The sequence below is a fragment of the Eschscholzia californica genome, unplaced genomic scaffold (assembly GCF_041429995.1).
Source record: "Eschscholzia californica isolate CP2 unplaced genomic scaffold, dmEscCali1.0.p SCAF_6, whole genome shotgun sequence".
NCBI lineage: Eukaryota > Viridiplantae > Streptophyta > Magnoliopsida > Ranunculales > Papaveraceae > Eschscholzia > Eschscholzia californica.
In genome coordinates, this window is record NW_028238483.1 from 28,223,211 (window position 1) to 28,240,929 (window position 17,719).

The 17,719-nt window shown below is 36.4% G+C and overlaps 1 protein-coding gene across 4 annotated transcripts; it reads right to left on the reverse strand.

Annotated features, from left to right (window-relative positions):
• Window positions 1-11,141: 11,141 nt before the first annotated feature.
• On the reverse strand, window positions 11,142-17,719 carry LOC147533167 (uncharacterized). Of its 4 annotated transcripts, none has more exons than XM_086651269.1 (4): window positions 17,223-17,530; window positions 15,417-16,159; window positions 14,266-15,152; window positions 11,142-13,262 (listed from the first exon to the last, which is right to left on the reverse strand). In XM_086651269.1, exons 1-4 carry the CDS (start codon window positions 17,282-17,284, stop codon window positions 11,178-11,180), a joined length of 3,777 nt encoding a protein of 1,258 aa, XP_086507395.1. In that variant the 5' UTR covers window positions 17,285-17,530; the 3' UTR covers window positions 11,142-11,177. The 4 variants fall into 4 exon arrangements, with proteins under 4 accessions (XP_086507395.1, XP_086507396.1, XP_086507393.1 ...); XM_086651270.1 differs by having other exon boundaries at window positions 17,044-17,506; XM_086651267.1 differs by having other exon boundaries at window positions 14,266-16,159; window positions 17,223-17,719.

Consider the following 17,719-nt stretch of genomic DNA (forward strand, 5'->3'; position numbering starts at 1 on the left):
CTGGAAACCAGACGCCCGCCTAAGGGGATCCTTCCGTGGAGAGGGAGACATAGAGTGTTAGAGAAAGAAAATGGAGAGGGAAAGAGAGAAAGAAGAAGAAAAGAGAGAAAGGAGAGAGAAAGAAGAGAGGAATAAGAGAGAGAAAGAAGAGAGAGAGAGAAAGAAGGAGAAGAAGAAGAGAGAGAAATTTATTTGATTTTTTTATGTTAAAGGTGACCGGCCGGATTTTTTATTCCTGTCGGCGACTATTCAGCGGAGAAGAAAGGTGAGGTGGAGAGGAGGTGGTGGGATGGAGGAGAGATAAAGTGCAGTGGGGGAGAAAGAAATAGGTGATGCGGCTTTTGTGTTTTTTTTTCAGAAATAATTTCATTTTGGCCCCCGGGGATAATTTGGTAAAAGTTTTGGCCCTTTGGAGCCAAAACGAACTGGCGGACACAATTGAGGGTCAAAACGGTGAGTTGATCACAATATGGGGGCCAAAACAGAATTAAGCCAATAATTAATTATTTCTTTACAAAAATAATCACGTCAGATAAGTGAACAAAACAACTTTAGAGTTTTGTATAGGAGAAGAAAAAGAATTGGAGATCCTGTTTTCGACACCTAAGAATGGGAATCTCAAAAAAAATTTGAATATTGACTACAATGATCATTATAAAGGCATTGATACATCGATATGTCAGATAAGTGAACAAAACAAATTTAGAGTTTTGTATCGGAGAAGAAAAAGAATTGGAGATCCTGTTTTCAACACCTAAGAATGGGAATCTCAAAAAAAAATTTGAATATTGACTACAATGATCATTATAAAGGCATTGATACATCGATACGATGTGATAAACACGATAACTGCCGAATTACTAATTGAATTGCCGAAAGCCCACATAAACTATTTTATTTATTCCCAAATTCAATATTTTTAGATTTGTACTTTCATGAGATCGACCTTGGACCTCCGCATTGCAGAGTAGATGTACAGACAAACTGGGCTACCATCTGTTGCCGAGAATCTCAATTGAAACCTAACACATATGACTAACATGGGTTTGTTTGAGTTTTGAATTGAATATGCTTTTAGAGTGTCTAAAAAAACCACATCATCATTAATTGTCTAATAGAATATCTCATTAGAGATGATTTTTAACAAAAGATCTAAAAATTATATGTGACACTATAACTCTCCTCACAAATGCTCTCCCTTCTGGTTTTTTTTTTTTTTTTCTGTTGAAAGGCTCTCCGTTCTGAGTTTGATTTCAAATATTTGGGTTTTACATTGGATTTAGATTTTTTTTTTAGGTAAAATGGACTTAGATATGATGTATTGGAAAAGAACCAGGTTGATTGTCACTTGTCTGGTCACCTTGTCATAAATATTTTTTTTTTTTTTTTTTTTTTTTTTTTTTTTGACAAGGCAAAATCAATTAATAAGGATGTTACAGAGTAGTCCAAATAAAAATTACATAAGGACTAATCTAAAACAAAAGTTAACTCCAAGGATAAAAACGCCAAACTTAATAATTCGTGGAATTGAATACCGAGTTTGCCAGCTCATGGGCTTCTCGATTATTCCGCCTATTGCAATAAACCAGGGAAATCTGGTGTATACTGACCCTCCGTTGTAGATCATTGATTTCGTTTATCATGCGCCAAGGGATTTCACGATCAACGGCTAGGATTAGATTGATCAACACCTGTGCATCTCCCTCCACTATATATTCTTCTAACCCTAAATCTTCCCCCAAATCTAGAGCCGTCTCTAGCCCCATTAGTTCGCTGAATAACGCTGATCGAGGGATAAGTTCTCTTACCTTCGTCCCCAAAATCCTCTCTTCCGAATCTCTAGCAATGGCTGCACATGAAGCCCTCACCTCTCTGTATCCTCCATCGAAATTTATTTTTATTTTTCCGGAAGGAGGTGGAAACCAGCTACCATCCTGCAAAGAGTTAGTTGTATTTAAAAGTGAGATTTGAAGTTCAGGAACATACCTCAAGGAATCCCTTGTATTACACCAGCAGCGATCTAGATCTGGATGCTTATTCTGGAAATGTTTTTCACATCTAATCTTCCACCATTCCCATATTAAGTAGGTAAAGGTAAACCAATCCTTATTACCATTATCTTTTTGAAGAGGTATATGCCTCAGTTTTTTGATAGGATCATTATATCTTTGGTTTAGGTGGGATGTGCCTGCCTTATAGTTCAGATCTTCGAAACAAGGGCAACTGCCAAATAGGTGAGTAATATTTTCTATTTCCTGTTGCTCACACATTATGCATGTTTGATCTATATGGGGTATTCTAGTTTGAATGTTACTTAGAGTTGGAACTCCATCATGAACTAACCTCCAAATAAAATTTTGAACTTTTAGGTTCATACCTTTTTTGCCCAAAAAATCTTCCACGGGAATGTACTGGCTTTTTCAGATAATGTCGGAGGTAATTTAATTTCTGCATAATATGATTTAGTGGTGAATCTACCTGATTCATTTGGACACCATATTAGTTTGTCTTGGTTATTACCTTCACTGAGTCTTATTTGAACTATCTCTTGTACTGTTTGTGGATCAAAATACATGTTTAGCTTTATTATATCCCACTGTTTTTGGTTATCTAGCATGAGATCTGCCACTGTTTTGATGTTGGAAGGTAGTTGAAGGATAGGAATGGGGGTGTTACTCAAAATATTTGGGACCCATGGATCATTATTAATATTTATTGACTTTCCATCCCCTATAATCCATAATATATGTTTCTTCATTGATACCTTAGTTTCTGAGATAGCATGCCAGAATTGTGTGTGATGAATTGGTTTATTCTGGTTCCAAAAGTCCCCTTTTCTATTATATTTAGCCTTTAATAGTTGAACCCAAACTGCTTCATTCTCTGTAAGAAATCGCCAAATCATTTTAGCTATTAAAGCTTGATTGACTTCTTCTATAGATCTGATCCCCAATCCTCCATTAATTTTTGAAGAAGTAAGTATCTCCCATTTAATAAAATGGAGCTTTCTTTCATTAGAATCATGACCCCACCAAAAGCTTCTTTCAATCTTCTCTAATTCTTGTATTACTGTTTTTGGTAAGAGTTGATGACTGCAAGGGTAAGTGCAGAAAGAGGCCAGCACTGATTTGATGAGGACCGTTCTTCCTGGTTGACTAGTTAATTTTTGTTTCCAACCCGATAAACTTTTATTGAATTTGTCAATCAACCACTGATTATTATGTATTCTGTTACCTTTGTTGAGAATGAGATCACCTAGATACTTTTCTTGGTCCGTCATAAGAGGAGCTGACAGTCGATTCATAAATTCTCGCTGGAGATGATGAGGAATCCCTTTCCCAAAGAATAGCGACGACTTGGAATAGTTGACCTGCTGACCAGTGAAGGAAGAGTATTGATTCATAAGAGCAATCAGATTAGTTAGATTCGTTGTATTTGCTTTTCCAAAAACTATTAAATCATCCGCGAACAGCAAATGAGTAATTGTTGGGCTGTCCGGATTGATCTTGTAACCTGTAAAAATCCCTTGGGATTCATAATGATTGAATAAAAGAGAGAGAGATTGAGAGGTAAGGATAAATAGGTAGGGGGATAACGCATAAATATTTCTAGATACGTAAGGGGAAAGAATTATCTCTATTAATTCTAGCTCAAATGTATTAGTATAAAATTGAACTCATTATTTCACTTTTATAATATCTTGAAAAAATATAATTGATTAGGCAGGTGCCAACAATGGGTTCCTTTGGCATTCTCTTTTGGTCGATAACAAATGTGACAAGAAAGCTCCTGATTATCCAATCTCTAACTTCCTACTTGATGAAAAAGAAAAGCTGCCCCAATGCCCAAAATCACATGCTCTCCAACTAAGGGTTCTTCCTTCTTTATTTTTTTCTTTTTCAAAAGGAAGTTTAAATCAAGTTATGGTCCTGATCTTGTTTATGTAGGGTCATTGCAATGAAACCCCCATATTTGTAGAATTATTTGACTTCTAACACTAGAAATTGCATAAGATATTTATGATAGTGCTATTAACAAAAACTTAATGTTTCTACTAAGTCGAAGAAATGTGATCTCAATATAATAACATAAGTTTACTGCACTGATGACCGTAGGCCAACTTGTGCATCACAAGTATATTAGTTAATCTTTCAACGAAATAAATATATTAGTTAATTGGTGAAATTTTTTTGCGAAACCTACTGCCCTTATATAGAATCTTAAATTCATATGAGGTCTTCTAAATTTATATATACTAGGGTATATCCCGTGTCCTCTCATCAAAAAAAAAAAAGGGTATATCCCGTGTCCTAGGGCACGGACACTTGTTTCAATCGAATGTTACGAAATTTATTGTTATATTTTGTTGAGAGAGAGATTTTTATTAGTTATTATTTTATGACATTATTTTTTTGTTTTTTTTTTTTCTCTTAAATTAGTTATTGTTTTATTGAGAGAGCAAAAGATTTTAATTTTTTTTTAACCCTTGAAATTTATTTTGTTTCTTTTTTTCTTAAATTAGAATTTCTTATTTCTAAGAAGGAAAGGATTATTGTTCTTTAAAGGAAGGGCTTCTAGGGTATACCCCGTGCCCTAGGGCACGAACAACCGTATCAATTAAATTTGACGGGTTTCAATATTGATTATTGCTATATAGTGGATACCATGATTTTTTGGTATTTTACTTATATTTTATTTTCTTTTATTTCATTTTTTCTTAAATTAGTTATTTTATGAGAGAGATTTCAATTTCTTTTTTTAACCCTTGCAATATCTTTGTTTCATTTTTTTTCTCAAATGAGATATTTTATTTCTAAGAAAGATTTTTTAAATTTTGGGAAGGGTTTCTAGACAATATCCATAATAAAAAAACGATGTTTGTCCCAGTCATCGTTTTCCCTTCTGTTTTATACAATATTTTTTTCTCAAATGAGATATTTTATTTCTAAGAAAGATTTTTTTAAATAGGTTATTTTATTTCTACGAAGGACTATATCTTAATTTTGGGAAGGGCTTCTAGACAATATCCATTATTAAAAAAAGGATGTTTGTCCCAGTCATCGTTTCCCCTTCTGTTTTATATAATATATATAAAATAACTAAAACATTATAATAACTAAAACATTATGGGAAATTTTATAAGGCCTCCCCAATTTTGTTAAAAGGCCTCCCCATGAACCATTTTACTTGCTAAATTATCACTAAGGGGAAACCTTTTAACAAAAATGAGGGGGCCCTATAAAATCTTCCAAACATTATCCAGTAACAAAAAAACAAAATTTGCTAAATTCACGATATGAATTTAGAGCTAACTTTGAACAATTTGAATAACTTGCGGTAAACAAGGTGTTGCTTTTTCTTATCCTCTAAATATGAATCGACTAACGTAAATATACTCAAAAATAATTCATTAGCTATTTGACTAATCACACATCAAGAGTCAGATAATAATAAACAATTAAACATTTAACTCTAGTTAAATCAAAGTGACATTCCAGTTAAAATAGATAAACACTGCCAGCAACAATTTTAGAACCTTACCATCACCTCAAGCAACCATCTACCCTTTACCTTCAAAATCTTCCTCTTTTACAAATCAGAGAGTGTTAGAAGGTTTTGAGTTTTATTAATTAGTTGGCAAAAAGAGAGAGAGAGATCACATTATGGATCATTACTCAAATGAGTCTCACTTTCATGGGGCAGTATCTTTCTTTCCCTTTGTACCCTTTGTCATTTGGTTTTATTCATTCATGTGTCATGTACTCATGTGGGTGGGAGTGTGCTTGAGAATATAAAGAGTGGATGAGATGGAGAGGAGAGAGGAGAGAGAAAGAGAGAAGGGTATGCCAGAATTCACACTGACATCTCTTGCTGGACCCTCTCTCTCTCTCTCTCTCTCTCTCTCTCTCTCTCTCATCCAACCAATCTTACCAATCTTGAGTTGTGAGTTCACTTTATTGTGACATATGCATCAAATATTATATACATAACATATATAATATAATGATATATAAAGTTAAGAACATCTTTATCAAAAAAAAAAAAAAAGTTAAGAACATAAAAAATTTATGATCATTTTCAAGTCCCATCTGATAAAAACTTCACAATCTACAAACATAAGTGATAGATACCTCTTAAATTAAAACTACTAATTTATACTAAAAAGAGGTATTAAAAGTTAGATGATAACATTGCATGTAGTGGGTTCCCTTATAGTGGACATAGATATCACTTTAAGCAAGCGTGAGTGTTAATTTCTCCTAGAAAAGGTAACCACAATTAACATGCAAAATAATATGAATCTAACATTTGTTTATTGAGTTTAGGAATGATTTTCTTATAATTTTAGGCAAATATTCATTAGCATTGATTCTTTCTGAAAGATACATGCAATTCCAATTTTGAATCTTGATATTTTTACTAATGTTCTCATCTATTTGACATCTACTTAAAACATCCTTAAAATATAAGAAGATGATAGATACATTAGTCTAATAAAAGTTTGAATAATAGTGACCAATAATGTTGTTGATACATATGCATTACGAGGTCAATCTCACTTACATATTTTCCTATACGTTCTAAAATTGAAATTTCAAATTTGCCCAATTTTAAAAGGAGATTTTTACTTGTCTATAAATTATATTTTCGTCTTGCAGACCATTTTTATATGAAGGTTAAAATAACCAATGATTTAGCAACTTTGATCTCATTTTATGTGATGATCTTAATACACGATCAGTAGAAATGATGATCTTAAACCATAATCAGTAAATTGTAATGTAAAACGTGGGGATACTTATTGGAAATTTGGCCAAAACTTTTTAAGAAATTTGGACTTTAGTTAAAAAAGATCAGTCAATTTTTTTTAGTCTTTCAGCTCCCTGAATACTTTTTTAATTTGCGACAGCTTTACAACTGTTTTGCAATAGTTTGGGAGCGCCTTGCAACACCTTGCAATCCCTTACAATACCTTTGTAAAAAATATTGAGTTTTTAACCAAACAAAATATAAATATTTAGATTTTTAACAAAACAAAATTTTAACTCGTCTTTTTAGCTAAAAAAAAGTTTAAAATTGGGTCTTCGACCCAATTTCCTTGATACTAAATCTACCTAATTCTACGTAAATTTATAATAATTATTTTGGGGGTGCTGGGTCTGGGGCCTAACTTAAATTGCACCAGAAATCAGTTAATGTAAATTGTTAACATTTGTTGATCTGAGTGGAAATGAATTTAGAAGTGAAATTTTTCCAACTGTACGTTTCTAGAGAATCCATTATTTTTTGTACAATTTTTGGGCATATTTTCTTTTAGTCCAAAAGTTAACTTGATCAAACATTGCCCTAATCTTCATCTTCTCTATCACCTTCACCACCACAACTTCCCACCACCACCATTCCGACCCACCGTTGCCACTTCTTCTCTCTCCTCTCTTATCCTCTCCCACTAACTGTTGCCCTTTCTCTCGGTTTCTCACTATTTCTCTCTCTCCTTCTCCATCTTTCTCCCTTTCTCTTCTATTTGCTCTATCTCTTACTATTTCTCTCTCAATCAGAATCTCTCTATCTCACGATTTCTCCCCTTTACACAGCTCCGGCAAAGGAAAGTGTGCCCTTCGCAGGAACCCCCTTCATCTTGGACGAAGGAGACCTTGAGGAGGGTTTCGCCAGAAGCCCTCCTCGAGGTTTGTTGCGGCAAATGAAATACTTTTCTTCATCGAAATTGTGTCTATGTGAGAGAGGAAGAGAGATGAAGATAGAGAGAGAAACACCGAGAGATAGATAGAGAGAAAAAAAAATAGTGAGAGAGTAAGAAAACGAGAAAGAGAAATTGTGAGAGATAGAGAGAGTATAGGAGAACGAGAGAAAGAGAGATGGTGAGAGAGATAGTAAGTAAGAGATGGAGAGAAAGAGAAAGGGAATAGAAGAGAGAGAGAGCAACATAAGAGAGATGGAGAGAGAAGATGAAGATTAAGGGGGCAAAGTTTGATAAGTCAAGTTTTTGACTAAAAAAAGAGTATGCCTCATAAGTCATTGTTTATTGACTAAGTCTTTATTCCCAAAAGTTGCGGCCAAAAATAACCACTAATTTTTTTTTTTGTTACAATAACTAGAGGTTCGATTCCTCCCCGATCCCTTTGAACTCGATCCAGTAGTTACACTCTTAATACTAAGGAATGTTCTCCCTATACTAACTAAATGCATTAATTAAGGATGAGATACATTGTTTACTGTTTAAAGCATGAGACATGCACCGCCTACCTCAACATATTCATAAAAGGAGCAGAATCCTATGTACATGAAACGCCACACCGTGACCTAAGAAACAGTGCTATATCTCGATCATCATCCTCTCTTCATCCAACTGCACTAGCATTATTTGATGATAAGAAACAGTGATGGCGCCCGGGTGGGCTAGCTCCTAACAGCACTACTATCCACTCGCTTTCTCATCATGAGTTTTTCTAGGCCACATTTGTGTAGAACAGTGGGCGTGCATGAAACAGTGGTGACCATTTTGGCTGGGACAGAACGCCCACTTTTCTAATTAAGAAAAAAAAAAAGTCTTTTGGCCTATGGAAACTCCTCAACCAAAATGTAGGACCCCCTCAGGCCCTCACCCTACAAGGTTAGCCCCCTGTCTAAATCTGATAGAACTAGAGATAAGAGATACCCTTAGGAAGCGGGGCTTATTAAAATAAGAGAGATGCTAGAATCACAAAAGATTTTGACAAAAAAAAGTTCCCAGCTGATGTGGCGGTTGTGATTTTCATCTCTCAACGGCCTAGATTTGGTCAAAGTTTGAAACCACACCCGCCACATCAGCTGGGAACCTTTTTTTGTCAAAATCTTTTGTAACTTTATCATTTCCTTTAAAATAAAAAAGTCCGAGGCAAGAAAACTACAGGTTTGTTCGCACTAGAAAAATCATCCGCTTGTTTAATTCTTGGTGTAATACAATGACCTCTTTCTTTCTCGCACTTTCTCCATAATTGTTGATTACAACTAAAAGTCTAAAACATATAGAGTCTCGCCGTTATTCTTATTAAAATCCGTTTAGTTTAAAAGAATGGTTCGTGGACAAATAGTCCCAAAAAAAAAAAATTAAATTTAAGGTCCACCGGCACTGTGTGTGTGAGAGAGAGGGGAGAGAGAGGGGAGAGAGAGAGAGATCAGCGGGACAGTAAGAGAGAGAGATCAGCGGGACAGTAAGAGAGAGATATGGGAAGATAGAGAGCGAGATAAGAAAGAGAGGGAGAGAGATAAGAGAAAAAACTAGAGTGAGGGAGAATGACATAGAGAGAGTAGAGGGAAAGCACAGAGAGAAAGAGAGAATCAGTGGGAGTGCAAGAGAGAAAGGAAAGAACTAAAAGTTAAATATGTCGTGAAATCAATGTTGATTGATTAAGTTTTTATGTCCTCAAGAATAGTTTTTATGCCCTAAAGGTCCGGCCTATTCAAAATATTCTGAAACCAATCCACATTGGTGCCTCAAATCTAAATTTAACGGTGAAGTTATCAATCCTCTTTAAAGAGGATGTTAATCTTATAAAATAAGTGTTCATTTGTACCAAAGAAAAAGTTTTCTGAATTCAACCGTTGAGAAGAAGTTTAGTTGTGGGTTGGGGTGTTTGGGTAGGTTCCACTCCAGTTGGAGGGTTATCTAGTAAGATCATTAGTTGTGAGAGTGTATGTTTATCCAGTAAGATCCGGTCCAACCAGCACTAGAAGTTCAGTTCCCCAACCTTAACTACTATTCAATTCTTGCCATTTTTGGTCGGATAGTTTTGTCTTTAGTTGAAGAAAATATGATCATTAGTTGTGAGAGTGTATGTTTATCAAAAATTGCTAGGTTGAATAAAAGTTCAGTCGAGCTTAATTTGCTTCCAAAATGCAGATTATACTGTAGTCCTCTCCAGTAGTCCAACATACGTTTTTATTTCTTGATTTGTCCAAGTAGAATATTTGACTTTTCGAACTAACGGGCCCTTAGTAAAAAAAAACACAAAGAACTCACGGACTCGTTAATTCATATACTTTAATGGGGGTCTAATTTCTTTCCATACTAGTAATTGTTTTTGGATTGGGATGGGAAAAAAAGTCAAGCATGTCTTTCATGACCTGAAGAAAACTCACACTGTGTAAATGAAGAGAACATAGAAACTTAGAGGAAAAAGAGTTTATTTGTCTTGTGGCAAAATGAGCACCCGAACCCATAAGGATAGAAAAACTCAGATGAACAGGAGCTTCACCTCCGCAACCAAATCCATTACAGGCGTCAGGCAAATTAACAGTGGAATGTTAATTCCCATTCCAATGATTGGTCCTTCAAGGCCTAGGCAGCATTTGGATCCCTATCGTTTTCATTTCTGGCTGTAGTTGGGAAGAGAAAGCCGAAGAAAAAGAATAGCTGAATGCCAAAGATGGAAGAGGATCTATTTGAATAAATTTAAATGAAAAGGCTAACCATCTATTTAGACAGACTAGGTTTCAAAAGGTCTATTGGTAATACAATTAAAATCCTAGACGACAATGATGTGGCCACTCAAGCCCCAGCCAGCACAGAAGTCACGACTTCGACAATTGTTAATTTGGAACTCGCGCATATCCCCTAAACATTAGCCTTTCAGGGTGGGCGATAACCGTTACACCTGAACCCCTCAGGTTCTAGTTATATCCTTAGCAGATTATGGTAAGATTGAACCATAGATACCTCCTGAACTTGAGAGAGAGAATACCAGAGCCATTCTGTGAGACACTAAATTCCCCAAAAATGAGAGCTCAGAGTCCACCCCAACCTTCACAAAAATTTGTCCCATGACTTCGGAATATGCGAAAAAGAACAAACACTAGAGAACTGCACACGATCAGATATCGTTCATCCCAGGAACATGGAAGAGAAAAGGGACAATTCACTATTGGATTAGTGGTGCCAACAATTTTAAATTTTCTTCTTTTATGGATGTAGTTAGGAATTGGGAGGCTTGGGTTATGTGAAGTGTCGCATAACTGAAACAACCCTTTTCTCTTTCTCTTCCGTTTTTGTATAGTTCCTTTTTCGTTTAATTGAATCTTCTTTTCAAAAAAAAAAAATCATGTTATATGTATATATATGAGAGCGAATTAGAAAGATTACCAAACCTTAACTAGTTACTCATTTTTATTAACTTTTCTTAGAGAGACGATACAGCATTTGGCAAATTGTCATCAGGAGATAGAGATCTAGCTTGAGACTTCTGCATGAGCATTTGAGGTCCTCTAGCAAAGAAACTCTGAGAACCTCCTGATGAAGGATTTGATAACATTGAAGAAGATGATACACCACCATTGTTCTTATCAACTAGATGAAACCCAGAGAAATGATTACCCCAGATATCATAGGTGAATTTATCTTGGTGGTTTCCCTTGTCTTCCTCTTTCATTCTTGACTCTTTAGAAAGATTAGAACCTGGAGCTCGAGCAATGGGAGTAATGGGAGAAGAAGATATCAGATTCGGCGAAGGAATAGCCCTACCAGGTACCCGGCAACCTCTAGCTGGAAATGTAGCAGAAGATAACAAAGCAGGCTTTCCAATTGCTTTTCTCGGAACAAGAGGTTCTGGTTGAGCATAAATTGAATTGCTTCGATTGTGCTTTACCGATACCTTGGGCTTATCGAGCTCAAATGTTTTCGGTCCATTACCAGTTTCCAAGAATGGTTCCTTGATCCTGCTTTTATGGGCCACGTCAAGGGCATGCTCGTTTTCAGCAGATGGATGAACTACCCTTTTTGGTGTTGAAGATGCCACAGGCGAGAGTGGTGAAGATGGTGTAGAATTCCCACTTTGACTGCTTGAAACTTCAAGAAGTCCACTTAATCCAGCAGCAGAAGTTTTCTTCCTTCTCCTCCTTCCTTTTTCTTTCCCTGTTCTGACAGTGAGGCTACTAGTCTGCTCCGTTTCAAACAAGCCAGAAGTTTTAGGTTTTGCATCCAGAGAAAATGTAGATTGAACTTCATCACGGAGCGCCGAGATACCAATAACTTGATCATAATCATGCACATTTTTCATGAGTTGGGCTGTTATTTTCTGTTCTTGGACCCCGTTTGACCCGTCAGAATATCTACCAGCAAAGCCAAGCTTTGAGGTTTCATCTCCCCTGACCGACTCTAATATGTTGCCTATGTAATTACAAATAGAGAAACTTCGGGTTCCTCCGTCAATTTGCTTACTTCCTCTTTCCCAGCTAATAGAGGCATTATCAGGCTTGAACAAGTTAAGGGAATTCATGATCATCATTAATTGGGCAACTGCGAAAACCAGAAGTAATATAGAAACGAACATGAAGGTCCCTATTAAAAATTGCTTCACCCATATCCATATGGTGGAAGTCCCACACTGACTAAGCATGTAGGCTGGAATTGTTGCCTTCATGGGTATGACATGAATTCCATTAGCAAGGGATAACTCAAGATCTCTATGCACCACTGAACCGGAAAACTCCGGCCTGTACGAAATCAGAAGCTTTCTCGACTCTCCAGGCTCAAGAGAAAAGACGCTGCAAGTTTTTACGGTAAACCCATCCAACCCGCAATCCGACCCAGAAACTTCAATTCTTCTAATTTCCAGTGACAAGTCACCTGTGTTCTTTGCAACCAACTCTTTCGAGAACGGTTGAGAACATAAAGAAGTTTTCTTATTTGAAATCTGATCCGACATTTCTGGGGATGATAGACTGTACGGACTCCGCATAGAAAGATTAAATTCTAGGCTTTGTACCACCTCAAAACCCTCAAGCAAAACCAAGGAAAATGACCCACCGGATCCCTGCAAAGGTAACGATTCTACACCAGAAAGATTATTTCGTATCACGGCTGAACCTCGCCATCGACATCTTTTCGAAGGGTGAAAGACAATTGGCCCTAGAAAGGCCCTTCCATTAGGATGAACATATGCCTCTGTTATTGCATTTGATGCTATTGAGAATCCATACCTGGTTGGTCTAGTAGTCTCATTCTGGACTAAACTACTTGACAAGGGCAGCTTGTCTGCTGCTCTGCATTCATCGACGATTTCCCCTGAGTTCATTATTAGCTGCATTGTGACTGGTTCTGAACTAGGATTTTTTACCGCAATCCATTTAGAACCGTAGTTTCCAATTTGAACCACAGGGAATTGTAACTCATCGTCATCAAGAATGGACATGTCACTAGAGGATCCTTGAGATCTCCACTTTCTTAACACCAGTTCATCTGCTTTTGCGACCTCCAGTTCCTTTAACTGCAGATAACAATTAACACAAATAGGTATTGAGAAAATATAATTTAGCTACTCAACAGAAATGGCTAAATAAAAAGTACTGCCATTCAAGATCATAACAGTACTAGTTTAGATGGTTGCAGATATTATTAATAAAATGTAGCTAAACCCAAAACAAAATCTCTTTTTGATTACATATAGTGCTGGAAGACTCGTGTAACATTGTTAAGATCATATCATCTTATTCACTACTCCATGAGTTTATATGCAGCCTAACCAAAACTTTCTTAATTAGCTCAGATATTTGAGAACCTTACTGAATCATGTAAGTGTCAAAATTATTTGTTATTATTATTAAATATCAACATCACATTAGGTTTTAAGTTTCTGTTGTAATTATATCATTCAACGATTCCTCGACTGTCACGCTCCCACTTTATCTCTCTCTGCCTATTTGGGATCCTGGACCTTAAACAACTATTGGCCTCAACATTCCAGCTTTTAGCAAGTTCTTATTTCAGTTTATCATCAACTCAGATGGATTATTTTTAAAACCGATTCTCCAGACATTAGCTTGAAATAAGAATCTGAAGAAAAATATTGGTCATTAAAATTCATTCACATCTTAACCAGTAATCACAGAAAGACCTGAGGAATGAAGAGCTACAACATTGCTTTTCTACTATAGACAAATAAATAATTGTAAATTAACACTAGAGCCAGTGACAGGCTTAAATAGCATGGTGATCGATCATCAGGTAGACATTGAGCACGGATACATTTGTATTTGTACAAAACAAATTTTCAGCAAAACAGAACTTCTCTGTAGGTTCATGAATCAAAAGGTGTACTTATCCAAATGGCTCGAAATAAGAATAAATAACAACCTGATACTGAGCTAGCGAAGTAACACTATATACAGAATAGAACAGGTCTAATAATGAAACAATGATTACATGAATCATGTGCCAGTCAAGAACAGTAACTGAAATATAACTAAAAGGAAATTGAAGAATCAACTTACTTTAACATGTGATGACTGAACAACATTACTTAGAGACCCAGTTATTGCATTTCTAGACTTGCTTTCGTCAGGTTGCAGTTCTGATCCAATAGAAGAAGGCACTTGAGGCCTTGCACATGTATTAACTATATCTTGGCAAGGGATCTTTATCAGGGGACTGACCGAATCATTTGTTGAGATAAGTAATCTGCAGTTAGAACTTACATCAGGAATTTCATGTATTGATTCTTTTGAATCACCAGGCAGCCCAGGAATGTATGTAACCACAGCAACGGGTGTAATAGTACCAGGAAATAGCAGAAACCCATCAATGTATTTGATCTGAAAAAGTTGTTTGTCTTCCGTATCTTCACTGATTTTGACGACACTTGACAGATACGAAGCCCCGTTCCGGAGAGAAAGAACCACAGATATTTTTCCACCTCCATCACATGGCACAAGAGATTCAAGAGAAACTGATATTGGTCCTTGACTAATGTAAGAGCTTGTACTATGTACTTGTGCATCAAGAGGAATGATAACTGTATCAATCCTCTCCTGGGAGGAACTCTCGAGCTTCAAACAGAACATACCAAACACTCTTCTCTGGACACCAGATAAGAAATCAATCTCCATGAAATTTCCAGTACTCTGAGGATCAATATTCCAGCCATGATGCGGTCTTATACCCATCAAGGGAAACCCATCTAGGCTACTCTTAATATCTAACCACTGACTAGTTTCCACAGAAGGCCTAAATTGCTCAGACCCTTGAGGTTTATTCAATTTACAAACTACTTCTGCGGAGTGAGATGTATTTTCTAAATGTACAGATACCCACGCAACTACCTCTTTGACATGGAGGGTATCATCGAACGGATTGTGCAAAGACAAATTCTTACTCCACCCTACATCAGAATGAGCATCGACCCCTGTCAGTGACTCAATCTTATAGAGAGACTCAACTGCCAAGCCCTTTGCATGAACAAGAAAACCGCCCGAGCTCGTCTGCAAAACGATATGTGCTGACGACAAACCTAAGTGACGGGGTAAGAATGTAAAACAAATTGATGCGACCTCATCAGGTCCAAGAACCACCTCATTAAAATTACAAGGATAGAATTGTGGGTCTGAACTGAAAGGCTCATAAATATGTAGAATGCTATCAGTACCTCTGTTTGCCACTGTTAAGAAGGCTGTAGAAGGAGAATATAAATAATTTTGTCCCCAATCTAGGGAAGGAGGGTTTATGTCGACACGGGGAGCTGAAGAACCATCTTGAACATCTGATTTATTCTCCTCATAATTCTTATCTGACTTGGCGTACGGCATGTTATACTTATGTGAAGATCCTCCACAAGAAGCACAGAGATCCCGAATCTCATTGCTGCTTTCAGTTGACGACTCATGATGTAATTCTACTCCATCATTCGGAGAACATGACACTACTACCCCGTCTGATAACACAAACCTCCCACGTTCCGAAGACCTACTTGAGGTACTTTCCTCAACGGAGTATGTGACGGGTGATTGAGGCAATGTATTATCATCATAATTCTGGGAGACCTCTCTTAGGATTGCTTTGCATTTATCAACCTCATCTGAAAAACCAGACAAAGTTGAAGGAAAGCAAAATAACTCGGAGCTCCCACAAACAGTTCTAATACCAGAGCATGTCGCTGAGCTTTCTCCTATAAACTTTGAACCAATACTGCCCCCAAGAAGATCTTGAACCTCCTTGCCATAATTATCTCCATACGACCCACATGCATCATATTCCAATGACTCTATCTTCCCATCTGCATCTGACTCTACATGACTGCTTGTTGCACATGGCCAACATGTAGGCAGGAAAAAAATGACACATGACAGAACAAGGATGAAGCAAAATCCTCTTGATGGCCGAAGAATCCTCCTGAAGAACAAAAATAAACCTCATATTAGCAGGTTACGGGAATACAAGATACAAGTAAATCTCTACCGAACTCACTTCTCTACCATGAGAAAAATCAGGCTACCAACAATCGGGGACTAATGCAGAAGACAATTGGTAGTAAAAAGGAACATGTTGGTCAAGACATTCACATTCACATTCTTCGACCAACATTTTGGCACATGAGCAATAGTAGTAGAATGCATAGACTACAAACAATGAAACAAGGGTACTGTTACACAAGCTAAATCCACAGGAAAAGTATATCGAATTGATGGTTGGAATAGGCAATGTTAGTCCTTGTGGCAGAATAGAAAATATTTAAAATAAAAATTCTAATATATATATACAGTAAAACAATTATAATGATAATAATCCTATTGTTAATAATAATATTAGTAAAAATAACAAATATTGAAATTATAATTCCAATTATAAGGAAAAAATAGTTGCAAATGTGGCAATATATATTCTTGAAATGTTTAAAGATGACCCAAATTTGTTCTTTTTAGTAATACCTTCTAATTACAAAGAAATTTAATGTAAAGCCAAAAACAGTAAGAATAAAGAACAGAAATAGGCAAGTTATTGCAGAGTGATAGTGAACTAAAATGGGGGTTTTGGCTTTAGGCATTTAATACAACATCAACAGCTTTTACCACTTTTGACAAACAACAAACCCTAACTTATAAAAAGCATTAAACCTTCAAAAGCCAAAAAAACAAACCCAAAAAACAATAATTTATACCAGACACACGTGTTAAGCTACTAAACCAATCTCCATTAAAAACCAGAGTTGAAGCTATCATAAACCCCAAAAGTAATAATCAAACCCCCAAAATAGTAAAAGGGGAAATCCAACTTACAACATTTTTAGCAAAATGAGTCAAAATAAGAACATCGATGATGATCAAAAGAAGAAGCAGAGCCGGAAATGGTGAAATGAAGCAACTAATAGAAATACAGAATATAGAGAGAGAGAGAGAGAGAGAGAGAGAGAGAGAGAGAGAGAGATAAAGGTAAAGTGAGAGAAGGGGTTTATTACTGATGAAACATCGCCAAGTGTTCTTCACAGGCTCCTCCGATTAGGGTTTTCTCAGTCGCCATTTCTGCAAACCAAACACAACCATCTGGTTTCTTTGGATTAGGGTTTCGGCTTTGAGCTGAGAAACAAAAACAGAAAAACACGAGTCACCTGAAAAAACGGAAGGCTGAGGAGAGAGAGATAAAAGAAGGACAAAGAGGAGGAGAACCCCCAGAAGAGAGAGAGAAGGAAGAAAAAGAGAAAATAATAGAGAGAGAAAATGGAGAACAGAGAAAATAGTACTCTCTATTTGCTCATTGCTCTAATATACTTTTAAAGTGACTAATCTACCCTCATCTCTAAGAAAAAATGATTTTGAAATAAATCGATGATTCCAAGGAAGAAACGACACGATACGACACAGATATGGTAAAACTGTCAAAATATAACACTGATATAGTGAATTTAGTAACTCGGTGCAGTGAATCGGTTAGTGGCGGAAGACTCGAGAATTCACT

Coding starts and splice junctions, on each gene's coding strand:
- LOC147533167 (XM_086651267.1), bottom strand. CDS start 17,284: ATGGCGACTGAGAAAACCCTAATCGGAGGAGCCTGTGAAGAACACTTG. Junction 16,160..17,222: donor CACTTGGCGATGTTTCATCA/GTAATAAACCCC, acceptor TTTGTTCTTCAG/GAGGATTCTTCGGCCATCAA. Junction 13,263..14,265: donor TTCAGTCATCACATGTTAAA/GTAAGTTGATTC, acceptor TGTTATCTGCAG/TTAAAGGAACTGGAGGTCGC.